Source organism: Manis pentadactyla, chromosome 14, assembly GCF_030020395.1.
Source record: "Manis pentadactyla isolate mManPen7 chromosome 14, mManPen7.hap1, whole genome shotgun sequence".
In the NCBI taxonomy this organism is placed as follows: Eukaryota; Metazoa; Chordata; class Mammalia; order Pholidota; family Manidae; genus Manis; species Manis pentadactyla.
In genome coordinates, this window is record NC_080032.1 from 4,330,796 (window position 1) to 4,352,523 (window position 21,728).

The 21,728-nt window shown below is 51.4% G+C and overlaps 3 protein-coding genes across 5 annotated transcripts in view; 2 read left to right on the top strand and 1 right to left on the bottom strand.

Annotated features, from left to right (window-relative positions):
* UBE2L3 (ubiquitin conjugating enzyme E2 L3) overlaps positions 1-1,736 on the top strand; it is a 49,427-nt gene extending 47,691 nt beyond the window's left edge. Inside the window, exon 5 of one of the 2 annotated variants that reach the window (XM_057491978.1) lies at positions 897-1,736. In XM_057491978.1, the coding sequence (XP_057347961.1) occupies positions 897-994 (98 nt within the window). In that variant the 3' untranslated portion in view covers positions 995-1,736. Of the gene's footprint in view, positions 1-329; positions 689-896 lie in introns of those variants that run through there. The other variant, XM_057491977.1, reaches the window with a different exon arrangement.
* Positions 1,737-12,537: 10,801 nt separating this feature from the next.
* On the bottom strand, positions 12,538-16,621 carry YDJC (YdjC chitooligosaccharide deacetylase homolog). 2 transcript variants are annotated; one of them, XM_057491969.1, is made up of 6 exons: positions 16,617-16,621; positions 14,307-14,474; positions 14,063-14,222; positions 13,772-13,871; positions 13,496-13,673; positions 12,715-13,321 (listed from the first exon to the last, which is right to left on the bottom strand). In XM_057491969.1, the coding sequence occupies exons 2-6, from the start codon at positions 14,468-14,470 to the stop codon at positions 12,946-12,948; spliced, it is 978 nt and encodes a 325-aa protein (XP_057347952.1). In that variant the 5' UTR covers positions 14,471-14,474; positions 16,617-16,621; the 3' UTR covers positions 12,715-12,945. The 2 variants fall into 2 exon arrangements, with proteins under 2 accessions (XP_057347953.1, XP_057347952.1); XM_057491970.1 differs by lacking the exon at positions 16,617-16,621 and having other exon boundaries at positions 12,538-12,917; positions 14,307-14,747.
* A 1,293-nt stretch (positions 16,622-17,914) lies between these two features.
* On the top strand, positions 17,915-20,945 carry CCDC116 (coiled-coil domain containing 116; the record flags this gene model as incomplete). Its single annotated transcript, XM_057492027.1, is given in 6 exon segments — positions 17,915-18,310; positions 18,424-18,515; positions 18,517-18,840; positions 18,842-18,978; positions 18,981-19,018; positions 20,091-20,945. Coding segments are annotated over 6 exon segments (1,773 nt in total), but the record flags the coding sequence as incomplete, so codon positions are not given.
* Between the last annotated feature and the right edge of the window lie 783 nt (positions 20,946-21,728).

Consider the following 21,728-nt stretch of genomic DNA (forward strand, 5'->3'; position numbering starts at 1 on the left):
CGAGTGTGGGGTTGCAGGAGGGGTGTCATACTAGGCCCGAGATCTCCAGAGCCCCGGAGACGGATGGGGGTGACTGGGGCTGGGCATCTCTAGGGTGTCTGTTCAGGAAGGTTCCTCGAGGGGGAGGAACAGTTGCCCCATAGTGTTAGCTCTTTGGCGTTCCTTAATTACAGAGGGAAGATGGGTTGAGTGCTGGTGGTTAAACTTCAGGATAAATGGGAGGCTGCTTTGTCTCAAAAGCAGAAAGATATGAGTCATTTGTAGTTGGCCGCGTTTCTTGCCGTGCCCTCTCTGTTCTAACCTGCGATGGGTTGTCCTTTTCTTGGCAGTAATCCAGTCCCTCATAGCACTGGTGAACGACCCCCAGCCCGAGCACCCACTTCGGGCTGACCTAGCTGAAGAATACTCTAAGGACCGTAAAAAATTCTGTAAGAATGCTGAAGAGTTTACAAAGAAATATGGGGAAAAGCGACCTGTGGACTAAAATCTGCCGCAATCAATTCCAGCCAGTGTGAGCAGAGGCCCCAAGCAGTGCGTTCAGACCCCCGCAAAGCAGGACTCTGTGGAAAATTGACATGTGCCACCGCCTGGCGTTTGCTTGTGGCAGTTACTAACTTTCTACAGTTTTCTTAATCAAAAGTGGTCTAGGTAACCTGTAAAGAAAGGATTAAAAATTTAAGATGTTCTAGTTCTGCTTTCTTTGTTTTTAAAATCACTGCTTCAATCTACTTTAAAAGAATGGTGTTTCTTTTCTTGTCCAAATTTTATCCAAAACCTCCAAATTTACATTAAGCCCTTAAAGTTAAAAAAAAAAAAAAAGTTGTGGTTCCCCCGCCTCCTCTGCCTGGCAGCTCCCCCTTGCCCACGTTGTTTACTTTCCACTCCTTCACTTCCAGACCCGGGCAATGGAGAAGAGACCGTTCTGGCGTTTCTGGTGGTTTCTCTGCTCCCATGTTGCACTGCCTGTCATGGGAGTCGGTTCAAATTCTCCTGACCCCAATTTATAACATCCTTTAAAAAAGTTTTAAAAACAAACCATATATCCTCCACCAACCCCCCCAAAAAAAAAAAGCTGTGGAAAGGGAGGCCCAGCTCTTAAGTAAATCTGGCCAGTTACCGCAGTGTTAAGTGGGCAAACCCTGACGTGTTTGTGATGAACTCCAGCCTGGCCCAGCCCGCTTGGGGAAGCCCTGCAGTGTCAGGTCTGTGCCCCCGCGCTCTGGGGAGGGCCTGCCAGCCAGAGGACGCTATGCACCCGTGTGAGGAATTTCTTTCCAGAGAGGCTCCAGAGGCCAAAGGTTGGCCCTCCTCCCTGCAGCCATGTTAGAAGATGTGCTGGCCATTGCAGACCACGCTAACGCCAGAATGTCCATTTGAATTTCTACGCTCACCTGTCTCTGAGCTCCATCCGATCGTGCTGCGGAGCTCACTTCAGCTCCTGGGTGCAGCGGCCCCACCACAGCCTGCCCCCCGCACAGTTTGGCCCTTTGAGGGGTTGGAATTGGCAGGACGCAGCAGTAGCCATCACCGGCCTGGGGTCGTGGTGCCCTGCTGGCCCGCCCCTTCCTTCGGAGCAGCCAGCCAGCCCAGGAACAAGTCGGCCTCCCTCCCTTTGGACTCACAGCCTTTGCAAAGTCAAGCTCCACATGAAGCTCGCTCAGTAATATCCTTTACATGTGTTTTATATTGTTTTGACTGCCTTTTTTTGTAGTAATAAAAATTGACCTTAGAATTTATCATCAGATGAACTTGTAAGGATTTGAATGTTAATGTCTTTTCAAAGCAGGTGGGACTGTCCCTGGAATAGTAGAGTACGTGTCACTGACACCCAGAAGAAGCCAATGGTCCAAACGCCATGTGTCACCAACTGCTTCTGCCGCTGGCGGCTTCTCTTGGTTCTCATGGGGGACTAGATCCTGTGGAGATGACAACTTAAAGATACTCTTTCTGTTTTCATTTTAGTTCTCTAACTTGAGACCTTTCCAAGGCTTACAGACCTGTAAGACAGCTTGGTTTCACCTGTACAGGAGTGGTGGGTGGGTTAGGCAGCACAGCGGCAGTTAGCTGTCCAAACGTGTGGTCCTGCGGCGTGTCAGTGAACTGCGCTTCTTTAGCCCTAGGTACGCAAGGCCAGGCTCTGGGGACTCCGTGTGCCTGGGGTGGCAGAGTGCTGGCCCAGTGTTTCCCCACTGTCTCTTCCTTAGCAGAGAGGTGATGTGGGACTTTATTTCACTCACATGCAGATTTGTAATAAAATGCCAAATTGTGTCAGAAGCTATCCAGATAAGCTACTATTTGTTCTTGTTGCTTCTCTGAATCCAGAAATATTGCCATTCTTGGACACTGTCCCATTGCTTTGAATTTCTACCAGCGTAGCTCTGCCCTCCTGTCACCCCGTCACTACCCTGCTCACCACAGGAGGACACCTTTATCAAAGCCGGCAGCCCTTCAGGGACTCACGGCCCTGGCACTGCACCCTGCGGTCACCTTCAGAGAGCAAGACAGTGGGTGGTCTCTCCCCCAGGCCTGGGCAGCTTGCTCCATCTGGCTGAGCAGCAGCCGAGCTCTTCCTGGTGTTCGCCAAGGCCTTGGGCTGGCTTTGAGCATGCTGCCAGGTACGCCTGGCTTTCCCCGACCAAACAGCTGGGCCCTGGGAGAAGGGGAAGCGGGATGGCTGCCCAGCAGCCCACTCAGGAACTCACCCCCATCAGGTTTCTCCAAGTGTGACGGGGCCTCCCTCCTCCTCACCCTCCCTTCGTGGCAGCAAATAGGCTTTCTAAGATGCTGCGATCCTGTTCTGCTGCCCTTAATAAAAATGCTCTCCAACACTAGTCTGGTCGTGTGGGTTTCTTCCTTATCGGGTGGGTGGTGTCAGGGGCCTGGGCTCCTGGGAGCGGGGGAGGGTGGCTAGGACCCAGGCCCTTGGGCCTCTGGTCTTGGGTAGCTTCTGCCTGCTCCTCTTCCCCATGCCCAGCTCTCCAGAAGAGGCGCAAAGAGGTGTTCCAGCCTTCCCCGAGGTGGGCAGAAAAGGCTGGAGAGATCAGTCCGTAGGGGCATGTAGGGGGACCCTTGGATGTCTGGGGAGGGGCCTGGAGGGGACAGCAGCTTCTGTATTCGCATCACTTTAGTCCACCTGTCCGCCCCAAGCAGTGACATCCACACTTGGCAGAGGAGCAGACTGGCCCTGAAAGGGTGCTGTCTTGATCAAGGTCGTGGAACTAATGAGGGTGTGGGGCTTGGCCATTTCCTTGAATGGTTCAGCTAGAAAGCTGCCTCCAAGTCCACATGAAGGCAGCTGTAGTGCTGACTCAGCATGAGGACCAGCGGGGGCCGGACACTTGGTTTCAGTCAGCTGGGTGCCCTGCCTGGAAGTTGACACCAGCTGAGACCAAGCCTGCCCTGTCACCCATGTCTGCAGGTGTCCAGGAGGGAACCCTTCTGCACTTCCATTTTAACCAAGAAGAAAGGAGGAGCTGGTCCTTTCCTGTGATCACCAGTAGACTGTTCTGCTGTGGCCTAGCACCTTATCCTTTATGGAATCTCAAGACCCCACAGACACCATTGTCCCTATTTTTAGTCTGGCTAAAGAGCCTGTTGCATTCTACCATGTGGGGCCCTTTGAGCTCAGACAATGGTTCCCCCCTCCAGAGCCAGAGGCTGCAGACATCTCATCCTCCTGGCCTCTGGAGCCAGCGTTTTCTTGCCTTCCTCACTCCTGTGCCCACTGCAGCTTGGTTCTGTCATGGTCCAGCCCCCTGAAGCTCCTCTGGCAAGGGCCCAGGACATCCTCATGGCCAAGTCCACAGGTTGGCAGCCCCTCAGCCCTGCTCTCACTTTCTTCATTTGGCAGCACCTCTGCCCCACCGTGCAGGCAGCCACCTGACCATTGAAGGCAAAGCCAGAGCTGGTCTTAGTTCTTCCTGCCCCCTCGCCCTACTTCCCTCATGCAGCCAGGGGAATGACATCAATCCAGGAAGGAGCAGAGCTGAAGGTGGAACTTGGTAAATGAAGTGTCATTTGGGCCTCAGAGGATCAGAGTGGAGAGGTCTACCCAGTATGCAGAGGCCATACCCGAGGCCCACAGAGAAAGTCACTTCCTCTGGAGAGCAGTCCCTAACTGTCCTGGCTGGGTTAGGAATCCCCTTTGGCCCCACCATTTGCTCTGCCATTGCAGCCTGTATCCACCTACTATTTGTATGTGTCCGACTGACCTTGCAGGCTGGGCTGTGTCCCAGCACCCAGCCCTGGCCTGGCACAGAGCACCCCTCTGTATGTGACTAATGGGTGGAGAGCAGCAGACCCCTTGCCTAAGCCAGAGTACAAGAGGTATAGTGTAAGAACTCCCTGCATCTCCTCTGGGCACCAGCGACCAGCCTCACATTGGGCCCTGTGCTGCCTGTGGCCCTCTACCTTCTTACCATCTACCCTCCACATACAGGGTGGGCCTTGGTCTGCTGATCATCCCCAGGGCTGGTCTGGGCCCTGATCCCTCTATCCCTCCCTGGGAGACAGTAGCCACTCGGCTGCAGCTAGCATCCGTGCAGACCCCCAGTCCTCTGCTGTCTGCCCACACCTCATGCCTGAGCCTCAGGCACACAGCCAGCTGCCACTTCCTCTCAAAACAGCAGAACCCAACTTGAGATTCGGATTAAAGATGGAGGCATGAGAGGTGAGATAGAGGCCTCCCAAAACCATATATAGTACGAAAATATGATTAATACAACTAATCCTAAAAGAGCAGCAGGAAAGAAGGCTGCACCAGACTGCATACCCCTGGAGAAAAGAAGACACCTCACGGAACAGGGTAACGTACCAAAGCTGTCATCCGGCGGGACCCAAGCCCTTCCCTCACCCCAGCTCACCGGCAGGAGGAAGAGAAACGGAGTGGGGAGGGAGTAGAGGCCTGGGACTGCTGAATACCTAGCCCTGAAGATCTGCTCTGGGAGCACAAACCTACATCGCATGGTGCTCCGGTGATTGGTGGGTTTGGAAAGCTAAGACAGGTGGAATACCTGGAGAGACTGAGATTGCAGCTGCTTGTGGAAAACAGGGATCCACATCCGGCTGCTCTGGGACAAAAGAAAGGTGGGCAGCCTTGAGAGACTTCCTAACAGCAAGAGGGCTAGGATTGCATGGAGCTTAGTGCTCAGGAGAAAGGACAGGTAGACAAAATTATCTGGGCTCACTCAGCCCAGCAGGTTGAGAACTTTCAGAAGCTTCAGGCACTCCATCCCACTGGCTATGCAGCTCCAAAGCCCCCCACCGTGATACGCAGCCAGCCTGCACCTGGCTCACAAACCACCAACCCCTGCCCTGGCATCAGGCCAGCCAGAGGGAAGCCCTGCCTACTGCAGCTACAATTGCAAAGCATAGAGGCTTACACCTGTGTTTTGGCCCACTGGTTCTGGCAGTGGAGACAGGCATAGCAGCCAGAAAGCAGGAAATAGCTCCTTCTTCCCCCAGGCACCAGCACTGCTCACTTGCGAACCCGACATCACTCCAGGGGCTAAGCATTTCCAGAGAGTAGAGCTTCTGGGCACTAGAGGGCGACACATACAAATATGAAACAGCAAAGGAACCTAGTTTAAACCAAAATCCCACAATCACCAGAAAAAGGGTGAAATGAAACTGAACTCATCAATCTTCCTGAAAGATTTCAAAATGAAAATATAAACATCCTCATGGAGATACAGAAAAATATTCAAGAACTCAGGAATGAATTTAGGATGGATACCCAATCATTATGGAATAAAATGGAGGGTTTTAAAAGAAGATTAGATATGGTGGAGAAGACAATAAGTGAAATAGAATTTAGAGAAGAGGAATATAAAGAAGCTGAGGCACAGAGAGAAAAAAGGACCTCTAGGAATTAAAGAATATTGAGAGAACTGTGTGACCAATCCAACTGGAACAGTATTTGTATTATAGGGGTACCAGAAGAAGAAGAAGAGACAAAAAGGGATAGAAAGTATCTTTGAGGAGGTAATTGCTGAAAACTTCCCTAGTCTGGGGAAGGAGATAGTCTCAGTTCATGGAGATCCACAGATCTCCAACAAAAGGGACCCAAGAAAGACAACACCAAGACATATAATAATTAAAATGGCAAAGATCAAGGATAAGGACAGACTATTAAAAGCAGCCAGAGAGAGAAAAAAGATCACATACTAAGGAAAACCCATAAGGCTGTCATCAGATTTCTCAGCAGAAACCATACAGGCCAGCAGTGGGTGGCATGATATATATATATATATTTTTTTCATTCAAATATTTTTATCAGAAGGCCATGCAAAGCCTTCATTTATTGTATTTCAAATCACTGTACATTTACTTTTGTGAAAACACTGCCTGCATTTTCTAGTACAAAAAAAAACTAAAAATTGTTTCAGGAATGTAGAGAAATATCCAACTTAAATAGCAAAAAAGTGCACCATAATTACTGCTGCACTGCAGTCGTTTCTGCATTTCCCATATTTCTTAACTATCTTGTCTGGTAATACACAATATAAAGAGCAATTATGAAAAACAGACATTTATGTATACCTCTAAAGTCTTATTGAGAATATCTTGTTGGCATTGATTGGATAACCAATCATATGCACAGCTGCAGTAGCAGGATATGCATATGCCTGTTGGTTCATACCATTGTGCATAATTGGAACATTACTTCCATATTGCTGAGTGCTATCATAACCATTCTGGTAAGTCCCTGTTGGGTTACCAGTCCTAAAACTGGTCTGTTTACCAGCAGACAGAAAATTACTTGCAAAGCTCCCATTGGTGTAATCAGCAGCACTGTAAATGACCATTCTGAGTTTTTAACCCAAAATCTCTCTTTAGCAATCTAGAGTAACCCCTGTCATAATTTTCCCTGTCTCTAAAGGTATTAAATCCACCCCTTTTGCCCACAGCATATCCCAGTGGTCATCCTTCAGTGGCATGATATATTTAATGCAATGAAGCAGAAGACTCTCGAACCATGAATACTCTATTTGGTAAGATTTTCATTTAAATTTGAAGGAGGGATTAAACAGTTCCCAGATAAGCAAAAGCTAAGAGAATTTACCTCCCACAAACTGTCTCTACAGTGTATCTTGGAGGGACTAGAACTGCTATAGATGGAAGTGTTCCCAAGGCTAAATAGCTGTCACTAGGGGAAATAAAACCACAGTAGAGAAAGTAGAACAATTAATTACTAAGCAGATGCAAAGTGAAATCAACTACCCCCAAAGTCGAAGGGATAGACAAAGTACAGAATATGATACCTAATATATAAAGAATGGAGGAGGAAGAAAAAGGAGGAAATAAAAATAACCTTTAGGTTGTGTTTATAATAGCATATTAAGTGAGTTAAATTAGACTATTAGATAGTAAGAGAATTACCTTTGAACCTTTGGTAACCACAAATCTGAAGCCTGCAATGGCAATAAGTACATATCTATTGATAATCACCCTAAATGTAAATGGTCTGAATGTACCAATCAAAAGATATGAGTCACTGAATGGAAAAAAAAACAAGACCCATCTATATGCTGCCTACAAGAGATTCCCTTCAAACCCAAAGACATACACAGACCGAAAGTAAAGGGATGGAAAATGATATTTCTTGCAACTAATAGGGAGAAAAAAGCAGGAGTTGCTGTACTTATATCAGACAAAATAGACTTCAAAACAAAGAAAGTAACAAGAGATAAAGAAGGTCTTACATAATGATAAAGGGCTCAGTCCAACAAGAGGATACAACCATTATAAATATATATACACCCAACAGAGGAGCACCAGCATATGTGAAACAAATACTAATAGAATTAAAGGGGGAAATAGAATGCAATGTATTCATTTTAGGAGACTTCAACACACCACTCACTCCAAAGGACAGATCCACCAGACAGAAAATAAGTAAGGAGACAGAGGAAAAAAAAAAAGTAAGGAGACAGAGGCACTAAACAACGTATTAGAACAGATGGACCTAATGGACATCTACAGAACACTCCATCCAAAAGCAGCAGGATACAAATTCTTTTCAATTGCACATGTAACATTTTCAAGAATAGATCATACACTAGGCCACAAAAAAGAGCCCCTGTAAATTAAAAAAGATTGAAATTGTACCAACCAGCTTCTCAGACCACAAAGGTATGAAACTTGAAATAAATTACACAAAGAAAAGGAAAAATCCCACAAACACATGGAGGCTTAAAACATGCTCCTAAATAATCAATGGATCAATGATCAAATAAAAACAGATCAAGCAATATATGGAGACAAATGACAATAATTCAACACCACAAAAATCTGTGGGATGCAGCAAAGACCATGCTAAGAGGGAAGTATATTGCAATACAGGCCTACCTCAGGAAAGAACAATCCCATATGAAGAGTCTAAACTCATAATAATGAAACTAGAAAAAGAAGAACAAATGAGGCCCAAAGTCAGCAGATGGACGGGCCATAATAAAGATTAGAACATAAATATATAAAATTGAGAAGAAGAAAACTAGAATCAATGAAAGCAGGAGCTGGTTCTTTGAGAAAATAAACAAAATAGGTAAACCCCTAGTCAGAATTACCAAGAAAAAAAGAAAGTCTACACTCATAAACAGAATCAGAAATGAGAAAGGAAAAATCACTATGTACACCACAGAAATACAAAGAACTATGAGAATACTATGGAAAATTATATGCTAACAAGCTGGAAAACCTAGAAAAAATGGACAACTTTCTACAAAAATACAACCTTCCAAGGCTAACCCAGGAAGAAACAGAAAATCTGAACAGAGCAATTACCAGCAAGGAAATTGAATTGGTAATCAAAAACCTACCTAAGAACAAAACCCATGGACCAGATGGTTTCACTGCTGAATTTTATCAAACATTTAGTGAAGACCTAATACCCACTCTTCTGAAAGTTTTCCAAAGAGTAGAAGAGGAGGGCATACTCCCAAACTCTTTCTACAAGGACAGCATCGCTCTAATAACAAAACCAGGCAAAGACACCACAAAAAAAGAAAATTACAGGCCAATATTCCTGATGAACATAGATGCAAAAATACTCAACAAAATATTAGGAAGCCGAATTCAAAAATACATCAAGAAGATCATCCATCATGATCCCAGTAAGATTCATTCCAGCTATGCAAGGATGGTACATTTGAACATCTATCAACATCATCCACCACATCAACAAAGAGGACAAAAACCACATAATCATCTCCATAGCTGCTGAAAAATCATTCAACAAAATTCAACATCCATTGATAAAAACTATCAACAAAATGGGTATAGAGGGCAAGTTCCTCAACATAATAAGGGCTATCTATATATGACAAACCCACAGCCAACATCATATTTAACAGTGAGAAGCTGAAAGCTTTTCCTTTAAGATTGGGAACAAGACAAGGATGCCCACTATCCCCACTTTTATTCAACATAGTTCTGGAGCTCCTAGCCACAGCAATCAGACAACACAAAGAAATAAAAGGCATCCAGATTGACAAGGAAGAAGTCAAACTGTCCCTGTTTGCAGATGACATGATATTGTACATAAAAAACCATAAAGAATCCACTCAAAACTACTAGATCTAATATCTGAATTCAGCAAAGTTGCAGGATACAAAATTAATATACAGAAATCTGTTGCATTTCTTTACACTAATGATGAACTAGCAGAAAGAGAAATCAGGAAAACAATTCCATTCACAATTGCACCAAAAAGAATAAAATACCTAGGAATAAACCTAACCAAGAAGTGAAAGACTATGCTCTGAAAACTACAAGACACTCATGAGAGAAATTAAAGATACCAATAAATGGATATACATCCTGTGCTCATGGATAGGAAGAATTAATATTGTCAAAATGGCTATCCTGCCTAAAGCAATCAACAGATGCAATACAATCCCTATCAAAATACCAACAGCATTCTTCAACGAATTAGAGCAAATAGTTCTAAAATTCATATGGAACCACAAAAGACCCCGAATAGCCAAAGCACTCCTGAGAAAGAAGAATAAAGCGGGGTGGATTATGTTCCCCGACTTCAGGCTCTACTACAAAGTCACAGTAATCAAGACAATTTGGTACTGGCACAAGAACAGACCCATAGACCAATGGAATGGACTAGAGAGCCCAGATATAAACCCAAGCATATACGGTCAATTAATGTATGATAAAGGAGCCATGGATATACAATGGGGAAATGACAGCCTCTTCAACAGCTAGTGTTGGCAAAACTGGACAGCTACATGTAAGAGAATGAAACTGGATTATTGTCTAACTCCATACACAAAAGTAAACTTAAAATGGATCAAAGACCTGAATGTAAGTCATGAAACCATAAAACTCTTAGAAGAAAACATAGGTAAAAACCTCTTGTATATAAACATGAACAACTTTTTCCTGAGCACATCTCCTCAGGCAAGGGAAACAAAATAAAAAATGAACAAATGGGACTACATCAAGCTAAAAAGCTTCTGTACAGCAAAGGACACCATCAGCAGAACAAAAAGGCCTCCTACAGTATGGGAGAATATATTTGTAAATGACATCCAACAAGGGGTTAACATCCAAAATATATAAAGAACTCACATGCCTCAACACCCAAAAAGCAAGTAGTCCTATTAAAAAATGGGCAAAGGATATGAACAGACTGTTCTCCAATGAAGAAATTCAGATGGCCAACAGGCACATGAAAAGATGCTCCACATTGCTAGTCATCAGGGAAATGCAAATTAAAACCACAATGAGGTATCACCTCACACCAGTTAGGATGGCCAACATAGAAAAGACTAGGAACAACAAATGCTGGTGAGGATGCAGAGAATGGGGAACCCTCCTACACTGCTGGCAGGAATGTAAACTAGTTCAGCCATTGTGGAAAGCAGTGTGGAGGTTCCTCCAAACACTAAAAATAGAAATGCCATTTGACCCAGGAATTCCACTCCTAGAAATTTACCCAAAGAAAACAACTCAGATTCAAAAAGACATATACGCCCCTATGTTTATCACAGCACTATTTACAATAGCCAAGATATGGAAGCAGCCTAAGTGTCCATCGGTAGATGAATGGATAAAGAAGATGAGGTACATGTATATATACACAATGAAATACTACTCAGCCATAAGAAAGAAACAAATCGTGCCATTTGCAACAACATGGATGGAGGTAAAGGGTATTATGCTCCGTGAAATAAGTCAGGCAGAGAAAGACAAATATCAAATGATTTCCCTCATTTGTGTAGTATAACAGTGAAGCAAAACTGAAGGAACAAAATAGCAGCAGACTCACAGACTCCAAGAAGGGACTAGCAGTTATGAAAGGGGAGGGGTGGGGGAGGGTGGGGAGTGAGTGAGAAGGGGATTGAGGGATGTTATGATTGGCACACATGATAGGGGGGTCATGGGGAAGACAGTGTAGCACAGAGCAGGCATATAGTGACTGTGGCATCTTACTACACTGATGGACAGTGACTGCAATGGGGTGTGGGGGGGACTCGATAATATGGGTATGTAGTAACCACATTTTCATGTGAAACCTTCCTAAGAGTGTATATCAATAAGACCTTAGTAATAAAAAACAAACAAACAGCAGAACCCCCCAAGGGAGGTGCCTCAGTGCCTTGAGGCGGCCACTACCCGCTCCAGCCTGCAGCCTGCCAGGAGCGTGGCTGGACCCCAGTGGGCTGAGGCGAGGAGGTGAGGGCAAGGCAGTCATAGGACCCAGACTGGATGACTGCAGTTCACAGCCATAGATGAAAGGCGGGAGGAAAAGGCTTATGGCTAGAAGAGTCATGGTCAAGGTAAGATTAGGATGGAAGATGCAGCCAGAAAAGGGGTGCTGAAGCATCAGTCACGGGGCTGGAGGTAGGGGCAGGTGGAGGCAGCAAAGGAGACCAAGACCCCATGGTCACTCCTGTGGGAGGCTGGGCAGCCTCCATGCTGCCTGAGGGCAGGAGAGCTCTTTGGCACTGGATTCCACACCTTCACAGGGCATGGCAAATAAATGTCAACAGGTAGCTTCAAAGCCCTGCTTGGCCACCCCCACCTCTAGGTCTGTAGTCTGTAAAATGGGGGCACTGGTGCCTGCACGTAGGATTTATTATGTGAGATTAAATGAGATCAGAAGGATTGTTCCATCTGCTTTTCCATCCTCCAGGGTGGGGCAGGACTCTGCCCCTGAGAACTCCCTGCGCCGTTCCCCATCTGTTCTTGTATCTGCTTGATGCAAGCCACAGGAACCGCAGTCAGAGCACGTCCATGCATCACTAGGCCTGGGGCAATCCCATTTCCACAGAAGGCTGTCCTTCCTCAAAAAGTTTAAATGAGCTCCTACAAGCTTGAAAGACCTCCTTAGACCTGTCCCCTAGGATGGCAAAGGACTGCCTACTTAGAACAGGTGAGTTCTTTTAAATAAAAATTGGGATCACAATATACTTTCCCTAAAGCAGCCCGGTGAGAAATTCTTCCAATGACCCTCCCCCACAATAAGGAGGAAAACAGTCATGAACAAAGCCAGACTATGGAGCACATTTTACATAGCTTTTCTGGAATAATGACCTGGTTTGGGCCCCAAAGGAGTTGCTTTTGTACCTTCTTGTGTCTGTGAAGGTTTTCTGGGCACAGTTTATAAATCACCCAACTTTATAAGACACGTATGTTATTTTATTAATACAGTCATCTTTCTTCACTACACCTCAAGGAAGATGACTACATAGCAATACGAAGGGCACCAAATGCTTGGCAGGCCCCAGGCCCAGATGTCACAGGCTGGTCCATCTGTACCCAACAGAGGTTCCCAAAGCTCTGGTTGCCACTGAGCCGTGAGGACCTGAGCGCAGTGCCTGCCCAGGGAAGTCACAGAACCCCCTCCAGGTCTGGTTCCAGGCTGTCCCAGGGCAAGACCATGGCCTCCTTTCTGCACACTAAGGGACAGACATTAACACTTGGTCGTCAGGGGCACAGTGGGGAGGGCCCCACGAAGGTCTCAGGAGGGGCTTCACCAGGGACCCCCTCTCTGGGTCTCTTGTAGTCTAGGTCTCGGAGGGTGCAGAGTTGCACACCGTCCTGAGCAAGCCGGGCCCTCAGTGTGGGTGCGGTGAGAACCCGAAGCTCATGCAGCCGTTCCCAAGAGCAGGAAAAGGCGTCCGGGCCCTCTCCGCAGCCCCCATCGGGAGGCACACTGGGGTAGCCGGGGTGAGCCATCAGCTCGGCTGTCAGGGCACAGTCTGTGGGTATACCTTCCAGGGCCCGTGCTAGCGCCCCTGACACGTGGTGAGCTGACATGTGCCGGCCACAGGTGCTCAGGCCCACGAAGGCATCCGTCCACCTGCGTACGCCGGGGCATCAGTGGCAGGGACTAGCAGGACTGCAAAGGGCAGAGCTATGCTGGGGGTGGGGATGATGCCAGTCCGCGCTTGACTCCCTTTGACGTTGAGAAATGGACACAGCTGACCCATTGGTACCTGGGCTGGGCAGAGGGCAAGCAGTGGGGGAGCCTCACCGTAGTCCGTGGCGGGAGAAGAGGCCCACGGCGGCCTGGGCGTCGCGCTCCACGGAGCTGGCGAAGGCGCGCGCAGGGGCCTCCAGCCACACGCAGCCGCCCACCCCTCTCTCCATAGGCAGGCGTGTGAAGCGCACCCTGTAGGCCTGCAACGCCTCTGCGAACACCTGGCATACACCTGCGGGCGGGGTGGAGTCAGGGAGGAGCACGTTCCCCGCCTCCAGCCTGGGGCCACACCCCTTGTCCCCGCCCCGCCTGGGAGCCTCGCTCCCCAACCTGGGAGCACGTGTACATGCTGGTGCCCGTCCACGTGCGTGGGGTCCCTGCCCAGTAATTCCCGGAAGCGGCTCAGCTGGGACTCCAGCTCTTCCCGCACCTGGAGGGAGAGAACGATAGGCCCCTTGAAAGTCCGAGAGCAGCTACCGAGCAGGACCCACTCCAAGTGCCTCCGTGTTTGAACTAGGGAAGCATCAAGCGCCTGATCCTGCCCTTAATGGCTTCACGGTACCCTCCGGGCAGAGCCTTGGGGGTCATCGCGAGCATCTTTCTGCAGCCGCACCTCCGCACCTGGGGCAAGGCCACGTCTCCGGCCGCCACAGCCTCCCGGAATCCCATCTTGCCGAGGAAGAAGCCTTCGGGGCTGAGCAGAGATGAGGGGCCGTGGCGTGCCGGGCCCACCGGTCGGCCCTCGGACAGGTTGGCGTGGAGGCCTGTGGGAATTTGGTGCCTGCGGGCAGAGCGCGAAAGGCAGCGCGAGCCTCGGGGCGGCGGCGCCCAAGCCCGCCTGGGTCCTGTAGGGGCCGCCGCTCACCTGCGGGCCAGCTCCGCCGCGCTCTCTGCGGCCGCGCCGTTGACCAGCAGGGACACGCTGGTCACGGCCCCCGCCAGGAAGGCCTCCACGATGCCCTCATCGCGCCGCGGGCAGTAGCCAAAGTCGTCTGCAGTGACCACCAGCCGCACACGCGGACGAGCCATGGACGGCCTGAGCGAGATGCCCGCGACCCGAGGGAGGACCGGACAGTCGAGGCCCCGCCCCAGACGCAGCCCGAGGCCCCGCCCCGACACGTACGCCCCGACGCGGCTGCTCTCTGCCTTTGTCCTCGCCACCTGTCGGTCTCCGTGCGGTCCTGCAAAGACCGCCCCGCTCCGCTGCCCGGCCCCCCAGTGTGCGCCGCCCTAGCCAGACCATGGCTCGATTTATTGAGATGCAGAAGCCTCAGTGACTGCAAAACTTATATTTAATATGAAAAATACAGAAAAAAAAATCTCTCAATCCTTCCCAAAGATACTTCTGCAAACTTCCTGGGTAGTGTTCTTCCGGTATTTTCTCTAAGCAAATAAACAAACCTAACTCCTCTTTTCTACCACCCCAAAGTTTTTGTGTTGTTTTGAGAAGAGCAAAATCACACCATTTTATCTCACTCTTGCAATGTTTCATTTTTTTGATAATGACTATGACTTTTTCATGTTTTTATTAACTATATTTCTTCTTTTTCAAATTGCCTATTTGTCTTTTGCTGATTTTTCTAAGAGGAGGTTTTTTTCTTAATAAAAGCTCTTACCAATAAGAAAATGAAAGAAAACATATATACCAATGGCTTTATCTGAGAAAGCATTAGCTCCTGTTTCCATCTCTTGAGCTCTGTGCCAGGTTACATTTTTACATTCAGAATGTCTTTTCTCTATGTCCAGAAATCTTTTATCAACGACTACAAATAGTTACCATGGTTACAGCCATAATCTTCATTGTGATGTGACTGTTTTGATTTTCCCAACGAAAAGTGTGGTATTTGTGTCCAGCCTATGAGATTTGTAATGTCATTCCTGTTTTACAGATGAGGAAACTGAGGCTCAGAGAGGAGTAGTGTCTTGCCTGAAGTGACCCTGCCAGGGATAGTGGAGCTTGGACTGGCTTCCTAAACTCTGGGCCTGAATCAAGGCCTACATTGGTCCTCTAGGCCCTGGCTGCCCTATAGGTCAGAAGCAGAGAGGGCAGAGGCCAGCTTGAAAATAATAATACACACCTCGTGGAGTGCTGTGGGGTGGTATAAGGACTGGACGCTTCACGGAGCCCTTCACCAAGCTCTTGGCGTAAGGATTGTTGTATTGTTATGATTATTGAGTTAGACCTTATCCAGCCATCATTCTCCACTGGGAAGCTGATTCCCCAGAGGTCCTGAGGGTCTGCAGATGGGAAGGAGAAAATTGACATTTATTGAGCACCCATTGGTTCTAGAAATATTAGAACTCAGGGGAGAGTGCCTCAGTTCCTCTACCCAAGGAGAACCACCTGGTAGACGACAACAACATGATATGGCAGTGTCTCGGACACGGGCAGGCTTGCAGTGAATCTGTTGGAGGTAGGGGGCCTTTTGGGAAGGCTGTTTCGAGAAGAGTCCTGGGAAGGGGATTGCATTAGGAGGGGTTTACTGGGCAGAGAAAGGAAGGAAGGAGAGGGGCTGAAGATATGCAGGGCTCTTAAGGGGTGCCAGGTGTATGAAAATCTGATTTAATCTCCATACTCCCATATGGAAAGATGCTCAATCCATTTAGAGGAAAAGCAGATGATCAGAGAGTATGAGTCACAGAAGCAGGAAACAGCAGAGCTGGGAACTGAAGCCGGCGCGCTCCACTGCACTCAGGGAGACCACAGAGGGGAGAGGGCTCAAGGCAGATCCTGGGGTTGTCCACAGTGGGCAAGGGGAGCACCCCAGCAAGGAGCAGAGAGCAGGAGGCCCAGGACAACGCTGTGACCGGAGAGGAGCCAGGGAAAGCGCTTGTGCCTCCAGGGAAGGTCGTGGCTTTGTCCCTTAGGCTTCCCTCGGGGCAGAATAGCGGATCCGAGTCCCAGCCTCCGGGATTCCCCCGGCGGGGCGGAACGAGTCAGCCGTGGTCCCTTGGCCTCGAGCTCCAACCGCGAATATGGGTTGAAACCGGGCCCGGCTAAGAGGGAGGAGCCAATATAGGCCCTGCCCCATCAATTGAGTCGGTAGTTGGAAGGCGGGGCATCTCGTTGCGAGCCAATCAGGACGCTGCATGCAAATAAATGAACGATGGGCCGCCGAGGGGCACCCCAGCTCAGAGGCGCGGTCTCCAGCAGGTGCCGGGCACAGTGACTGGTGCCTGCGCGAGGCGCGGACTCTGGTGAGCGAGTCAGCTCTGGCCAGGGGCAGACTCCAGGGCACCGCGGTCTGGGAGACGGAAGGGTGGGAGGGCCAGAGAGGGTCTGAGACAGGATGTGGACGTCCTCACGGACCCCACTGCCCACGACTCTGACACAGACGGCGCACAGACTCGCAGGGGCTGAGTAGAGGAGGGGCTGGACTAGTAAAGAACGTGGGTGCAGGGACTGAGGGACCCGCGGCCCTCGGGGCTGCTGATGCAGTGGCTGACGGACGGAGGGGGAATCGGACCCATGGAGAACTGGGGGACCCTCATGCCATATTCCTGCTTGGCGCAGAGAGGAATCCGTGGCTGAACTGCAGAACAGGAGAGCGAGGAGGCAAGTGGCAGGCCAAGCCACCCGTGACCAGCGGCCGCCACCCCTCGGGGTACTGGGCAGACGATGAGGTGGGTCACACGGTGTCCATGGCCCAGGTAAGTGTCCCACAGGGCCCTCAGTCTGAGGTCCCCAACATGTTCCCCACCTGCTCCAGCACCCAACGGCAGCCGCCCGACTCACTTTCTACTGACCGCCTCTCTAGGCCTGTTAGTGGCATCCTTATCACCTTGACGGTACCCCTGACACCCTGCTGGGTTATAGTCACCCTCCACTTCATTGCCCGTGTCCCGACCTCCAGTGGCCTGGAGGGTCTTGGTGGACTGGGACCCCAGAGCAGGGGGCATGGAGTCCACTCAGGGCCTAGGGCTCAAGCTGTGGAAGTGGACATGGGGTGCTCAGGGCTCAGGAACACAGGGGGTCTGTGCCAGCCCAGCGGTGAGACAGGGCTGACATTCTCTACAGAGGGATGAAGCACTTCTGTGGGACACAGGGCTTTTGTGACTGCCCACTCATGTCCTGTGTGAGGCCAGAAGTGGGCTTCCAGGCTCCCTGGCCACGTCTTGTATATGTGAAATGCACACATCAGGGAAGAATCAGGGTACCCCAAATAGATCCCCACTCTGCAGAAGAGGAACCAGACCTCAAGAGGGGCCATCTTGCCCAAATCCAGGGCTATCTGACTCCAAAACACAGTTTCTTCCACTGTCCACTTCCCACCCAGCTTCAGGAGGACCCCTAGGGACCCCTCCCCCTGTGGGACATCCGTGCCCCCTATGACATACCTGCCTGCTCAGGTGCAGCCATCTAAGAAGCCACTGTTGCTGGAAATGGGACAAGCCTCCAAGCTGGGCCACACACCACACTCACCATCGCCATACCCACCCACAGGCAGCTCAGGGCCCGGAGGCCACCGCTGACACCCAAGGGGCCCTCGGTCCTTTAGTAGCTCCCTGGATTTCCTTGCCAAGGGCCAGGTGCTGGACAGCCTGCAGACCGTGGTGGAGGAGGCAACTGAGCTCATGGCCACCATGAAGACAGAGTGCAGGGTGCCCCTGGTGAAGGTGCAGGACCCCGTGGAGGTGCCCAGGGTGGGGCGGCGGGCACGTGCCAGGCCCAGCCTCTGCATCGGGCACCCCAACAACTACCCATCCTGCTCCAGCTCCGCATCCCCCTCCCAGAGCAGCTTCACAGCTGACTGGCTGGACTCCCACAGCCACCTGGGCGCCCACAGTTGGGGCTCACTGTCCCCCACGAGGGACAAACTCTTGCTGGAGAAGAACCTCAAACAACTGCTGTGTCTGGAGAACAGAGGGGTGAGATCTGGGGCCATGGCCAAGGGTGGGTGGGATGGGCCCCAGACCAGAGTCCAGGGCCAGCCCAGCTTGACTGCTCCTGGACGTCCCTGAAAGCCCCCCTCTCTCTGCAGAAAGGCCTGGGTCAGCCCTGCTCCCAGAGGGACTCCCTGCTGTGGGACTCACTGGGCAGTCAGGCCAACAGCCAGTGGACTCCGGAGCAGCCCGTCCTGGTTCTCAGGCCTCCTGGGCTCACGCTCCAACACGCCCCAAGTGTCAGAGCTGGGACCTGGAGAGCCAGAGCTGACCTTCCTCAAGAGAGAGTTCAACAAGGAGCTCAGGTCCTTGCTGAGGCGTCCAGCATCCTTTGACCTGCCAAGCTACTGTTCGCTCCGGGAGCCCCACCAAACCCTGGACTTCCTGGCCGATCCCCATCTCTTCCCGGCCCTGCAGAGCGCAGTCAGCCAGGCTGTGGATAAGCTCAGTGGCGCCTGCCGTGCGAATGGCTGCCCTCTCTTCCCGGCCACCACAGAGGCTGACTCTGGACTCACAGGGCTCCAAGCCCGCCACACCCACTGAGGGGGAAGAGCCCTGTGATTGGCTTCCCATCACAGCCTCCAGCCCTAATATGGGGCGCAGAAGGAGCATCAGGTGCAGAGGGCGGGGCAAGCCCAAGGAAGGTGGTTCCCCCTGTCTAGTGTCCAAGTGGCCACCAGATTCAGGCCCAAGGTGACATCCACGGAAGAGCTCAAGGTCCCCTCAGTCCATCCCAGTCAGAAGAATACCTGCTTCTGGGCCCCTGAGCTCCAGCTAGTGGGCCCTGCCCTGGCAGAGCCTGCACCTCACCCTGCCCACCCCCAGGATTGCAGTGGAGTGCCCTCCAGCCAGGCCCAACTCACCTCCCAGGTCACAGCTCTCACCTCCCACTGCCCTCCCTCCGCCTACCACCCTGTGTTCTCACCACTTACCTCCCTGGTAAGAAGTACCCCCATCTCCCTCTGCACCATATCTGGAAATGACCTCCTCAAAAGCAGGGCTGCGGGGCTCAGGGATGTAAATGCAGGGGAAGGGCTCCTTCAGCCACCACTCCTAGTAGCCACTGTCCCGGGCAGTGGCCCGAGTTTTGTGGAAAACACCTGAGCATGAGACAAGCTGATGAGGAACCAGAAATCGCAGCCTAGCTACTGCAAGAGGAATACTGTCAAAGATGAATAAAGGCTATTTTTCGTTCTGGGTACCTTTGAACATTTGCACGTGAATCTTGGAGGCCCTCCCACATGGCGAGGGTCCTGTTCCCAGCTCCCTGTGCTGCTCTGCCTGGGCTAGGACTCTCCCGCATGTCTGCAGTGCTGAGAGGCAGCTGCTCAGGAAGGGCATGGAGGAGGTGCAGGTGGCCTCCCCCTGGTGGGTCCCCCAGCACAGCCTCCAACACCCATTTCACCGATCAAGGCGCAGGCATGCTTCTTTCCCCTGACTCTTGGCCTGTGCAAAATCCTGCCAGAGCCTGGATAGTCCAGGCTCCAGTTAGGCTGACACTGTGGTGTGGTCACAAGCCTTGCCCTAGGCCTGACTGGTGTGCCCAGTGAGACGATGTGTGAGAAGTGGGAGGGCTGGCCAATGGGCAGGAAGTGTGCTTCACTGCTGATCGGGAGAGCAGAGCAGATGTGGCAAGGCTGTACCCTTCGTGTGACCAGTGTGGCATCCATGTGGGTGATTGGAGGGTGTTTTGGGTGTGTGGGGCACCCGAGGGTGGCAGGAGTGGCATGACATGTCTCCCTTTCCCTCCCTGGCTGCCGCACAGAGCCCCAGTTACAAGTTCATGAGGAGGAAGCCACTGCCCTCCATCTCGTCCGAGTCCACCATGTCCCACCTCTCCAGCCCCTGGTACAAGGAGCTCATCAGCGGTTTGATGGAGCAGGCTGTCTCCTTGCTCATCTACAAGTACGGGTTTGAGAAGAACCTCACCAGGAACCTGGGCTTCATTTCCTTCCCTGTCACTGAGACACTCATGGACCTCTTCCTGGGCTTCAGGAAGCTGAAGGGCTCCCGCATCTCCCTGTCCTCGGAGATCAACTGGAGCTGCCTGCTGTGCAACCTGGAGGAGGCCGAGCAGGTCCACCGGGCCTCCTGCCAGGCGGTGCGGTCCATGTTCCAGCTGAGCAACACCTCCCACCACGCCTCCCACCACAGCACCATCTGTCACAGCCCGGAGTCCCTCTCCATGCTGCCCCCAGCAGCCACCTGGGAGGATCAAGCCAAGGCTGCAGAGCCCTGCCTCTCCTCTGAGTGGAGCAGGAGCCCACCAGCCCAGGGAAGTCCAAGCACCCTACGCTGCCCGTCACCAGCGCTGGCTCCAGTCCATCTCAGGAAGCGCTGCACGCGGACGAGGCTGAGGATGAGCCCCAGGGCCCTCCCAAGCCTCAAGTGGCAGCGAAGGTCGGCCACTCAACAGATGTCGGCCACAGTGACCCCCCCCAGGAGGCACCCCACAAGTGGCACCGGGTGCTCAACTCCCTGCTGCTCCTCCCGCTCCATCAGATTGCTGCGCACTTGGCCCCTGCCCCAAGCAAAAGTCAGAATGGCCTGAATGCCCACGAGATGCTCAGATGCGCCTCTCAGGGGAGCCAATGGGGGGAATAAAGTTTGTGTTGATGGAGCACGGTTTTCTTGTCTGGACATGTGAGCCCTGAGCCAGGCCTGGCCATGCCCGGCCTTCATGACAGCTGCTCGTGCTCTGAGCTTCGTGGCCTCACAGGCTCTGCTTGAACACTAGTCCCTGCTCACGGCTCTTCTTCGCTCCAGTCTGCATCTTCCTGGCTCTTCAAGCCTCTTAGGACACCTGGTCCCTCTCCCCGCCAGCCCCTGGGCATCAGCCTCTGCTTCTGGGGACCTCTTCCTCTGCCAGGGCAGCTCCCTCCTCCCTTTGACATGCTGCACGCACCCTCCCGTTCCCCCAGGACCGTGCATCCACCCTGTCCTGATGCTCCTGCAGCTATCTTCCTAACTGGATTTCCCAACTCCAACTCCTGAATTGGAGGCTCAGTGCCAGGTCATGTGCAGGCTGCTGGTCTGTCAAGCTGTGGATGGGCGTCCCAGGCTGGCCACATGACTGCCCCTCCAGCAGTGCGCCCCAGGCAGGGCAGTCTCTCTAGAAAGGTCTGTGGACATGGCTCATGCTGTGGCTAGAGGGTCTCAGCTCCGTGGTTCTCCTGGGGCTTCTGGTCTTCCTGTGCCACCAGCTCAGCACCCTCCTCTCAGGGAGCAGCCAGCCTTCACCCACCACCCTGCCCCTGTGCCTGAGAGGACATGAAGATGCTCCACTCTGCCTTGCTCTGCTGGATGCCATTGTGCCATTACAGGAAGCCTGGCAGGTGTCTCATGCCTCTCCCTGGAGCCTGCCCAAGGGCCACAGAGGCCAAGACTGCTAGACGCAGTCTGC

Bases quoted from the DNA above. Each gene is read 5' to 3' on its own strand.
- YDJC (XM_057491969.1), bottom strand. From the start codon at position 14,470: ATGGCTCGTCCGCGTGTGCGGCTGGTGGTCACTGCAGACGACTTTGGC. The intron at 13,872-14,062 runs GTGCGGAGGTGC...CTCTCCCTCCAG, and splicing joins GAGACGTGGCCTTGCCCCAG to GTGCGGGAAGAGCTGGAGTC. The intron at 13,674-13,771 runs GTTGGGGAGCGA...CCCCGCCCGCAG, and splicing joins GCATGTACACGTGCTCCCAG to GTGTATGCCAGGTGTTCGCA.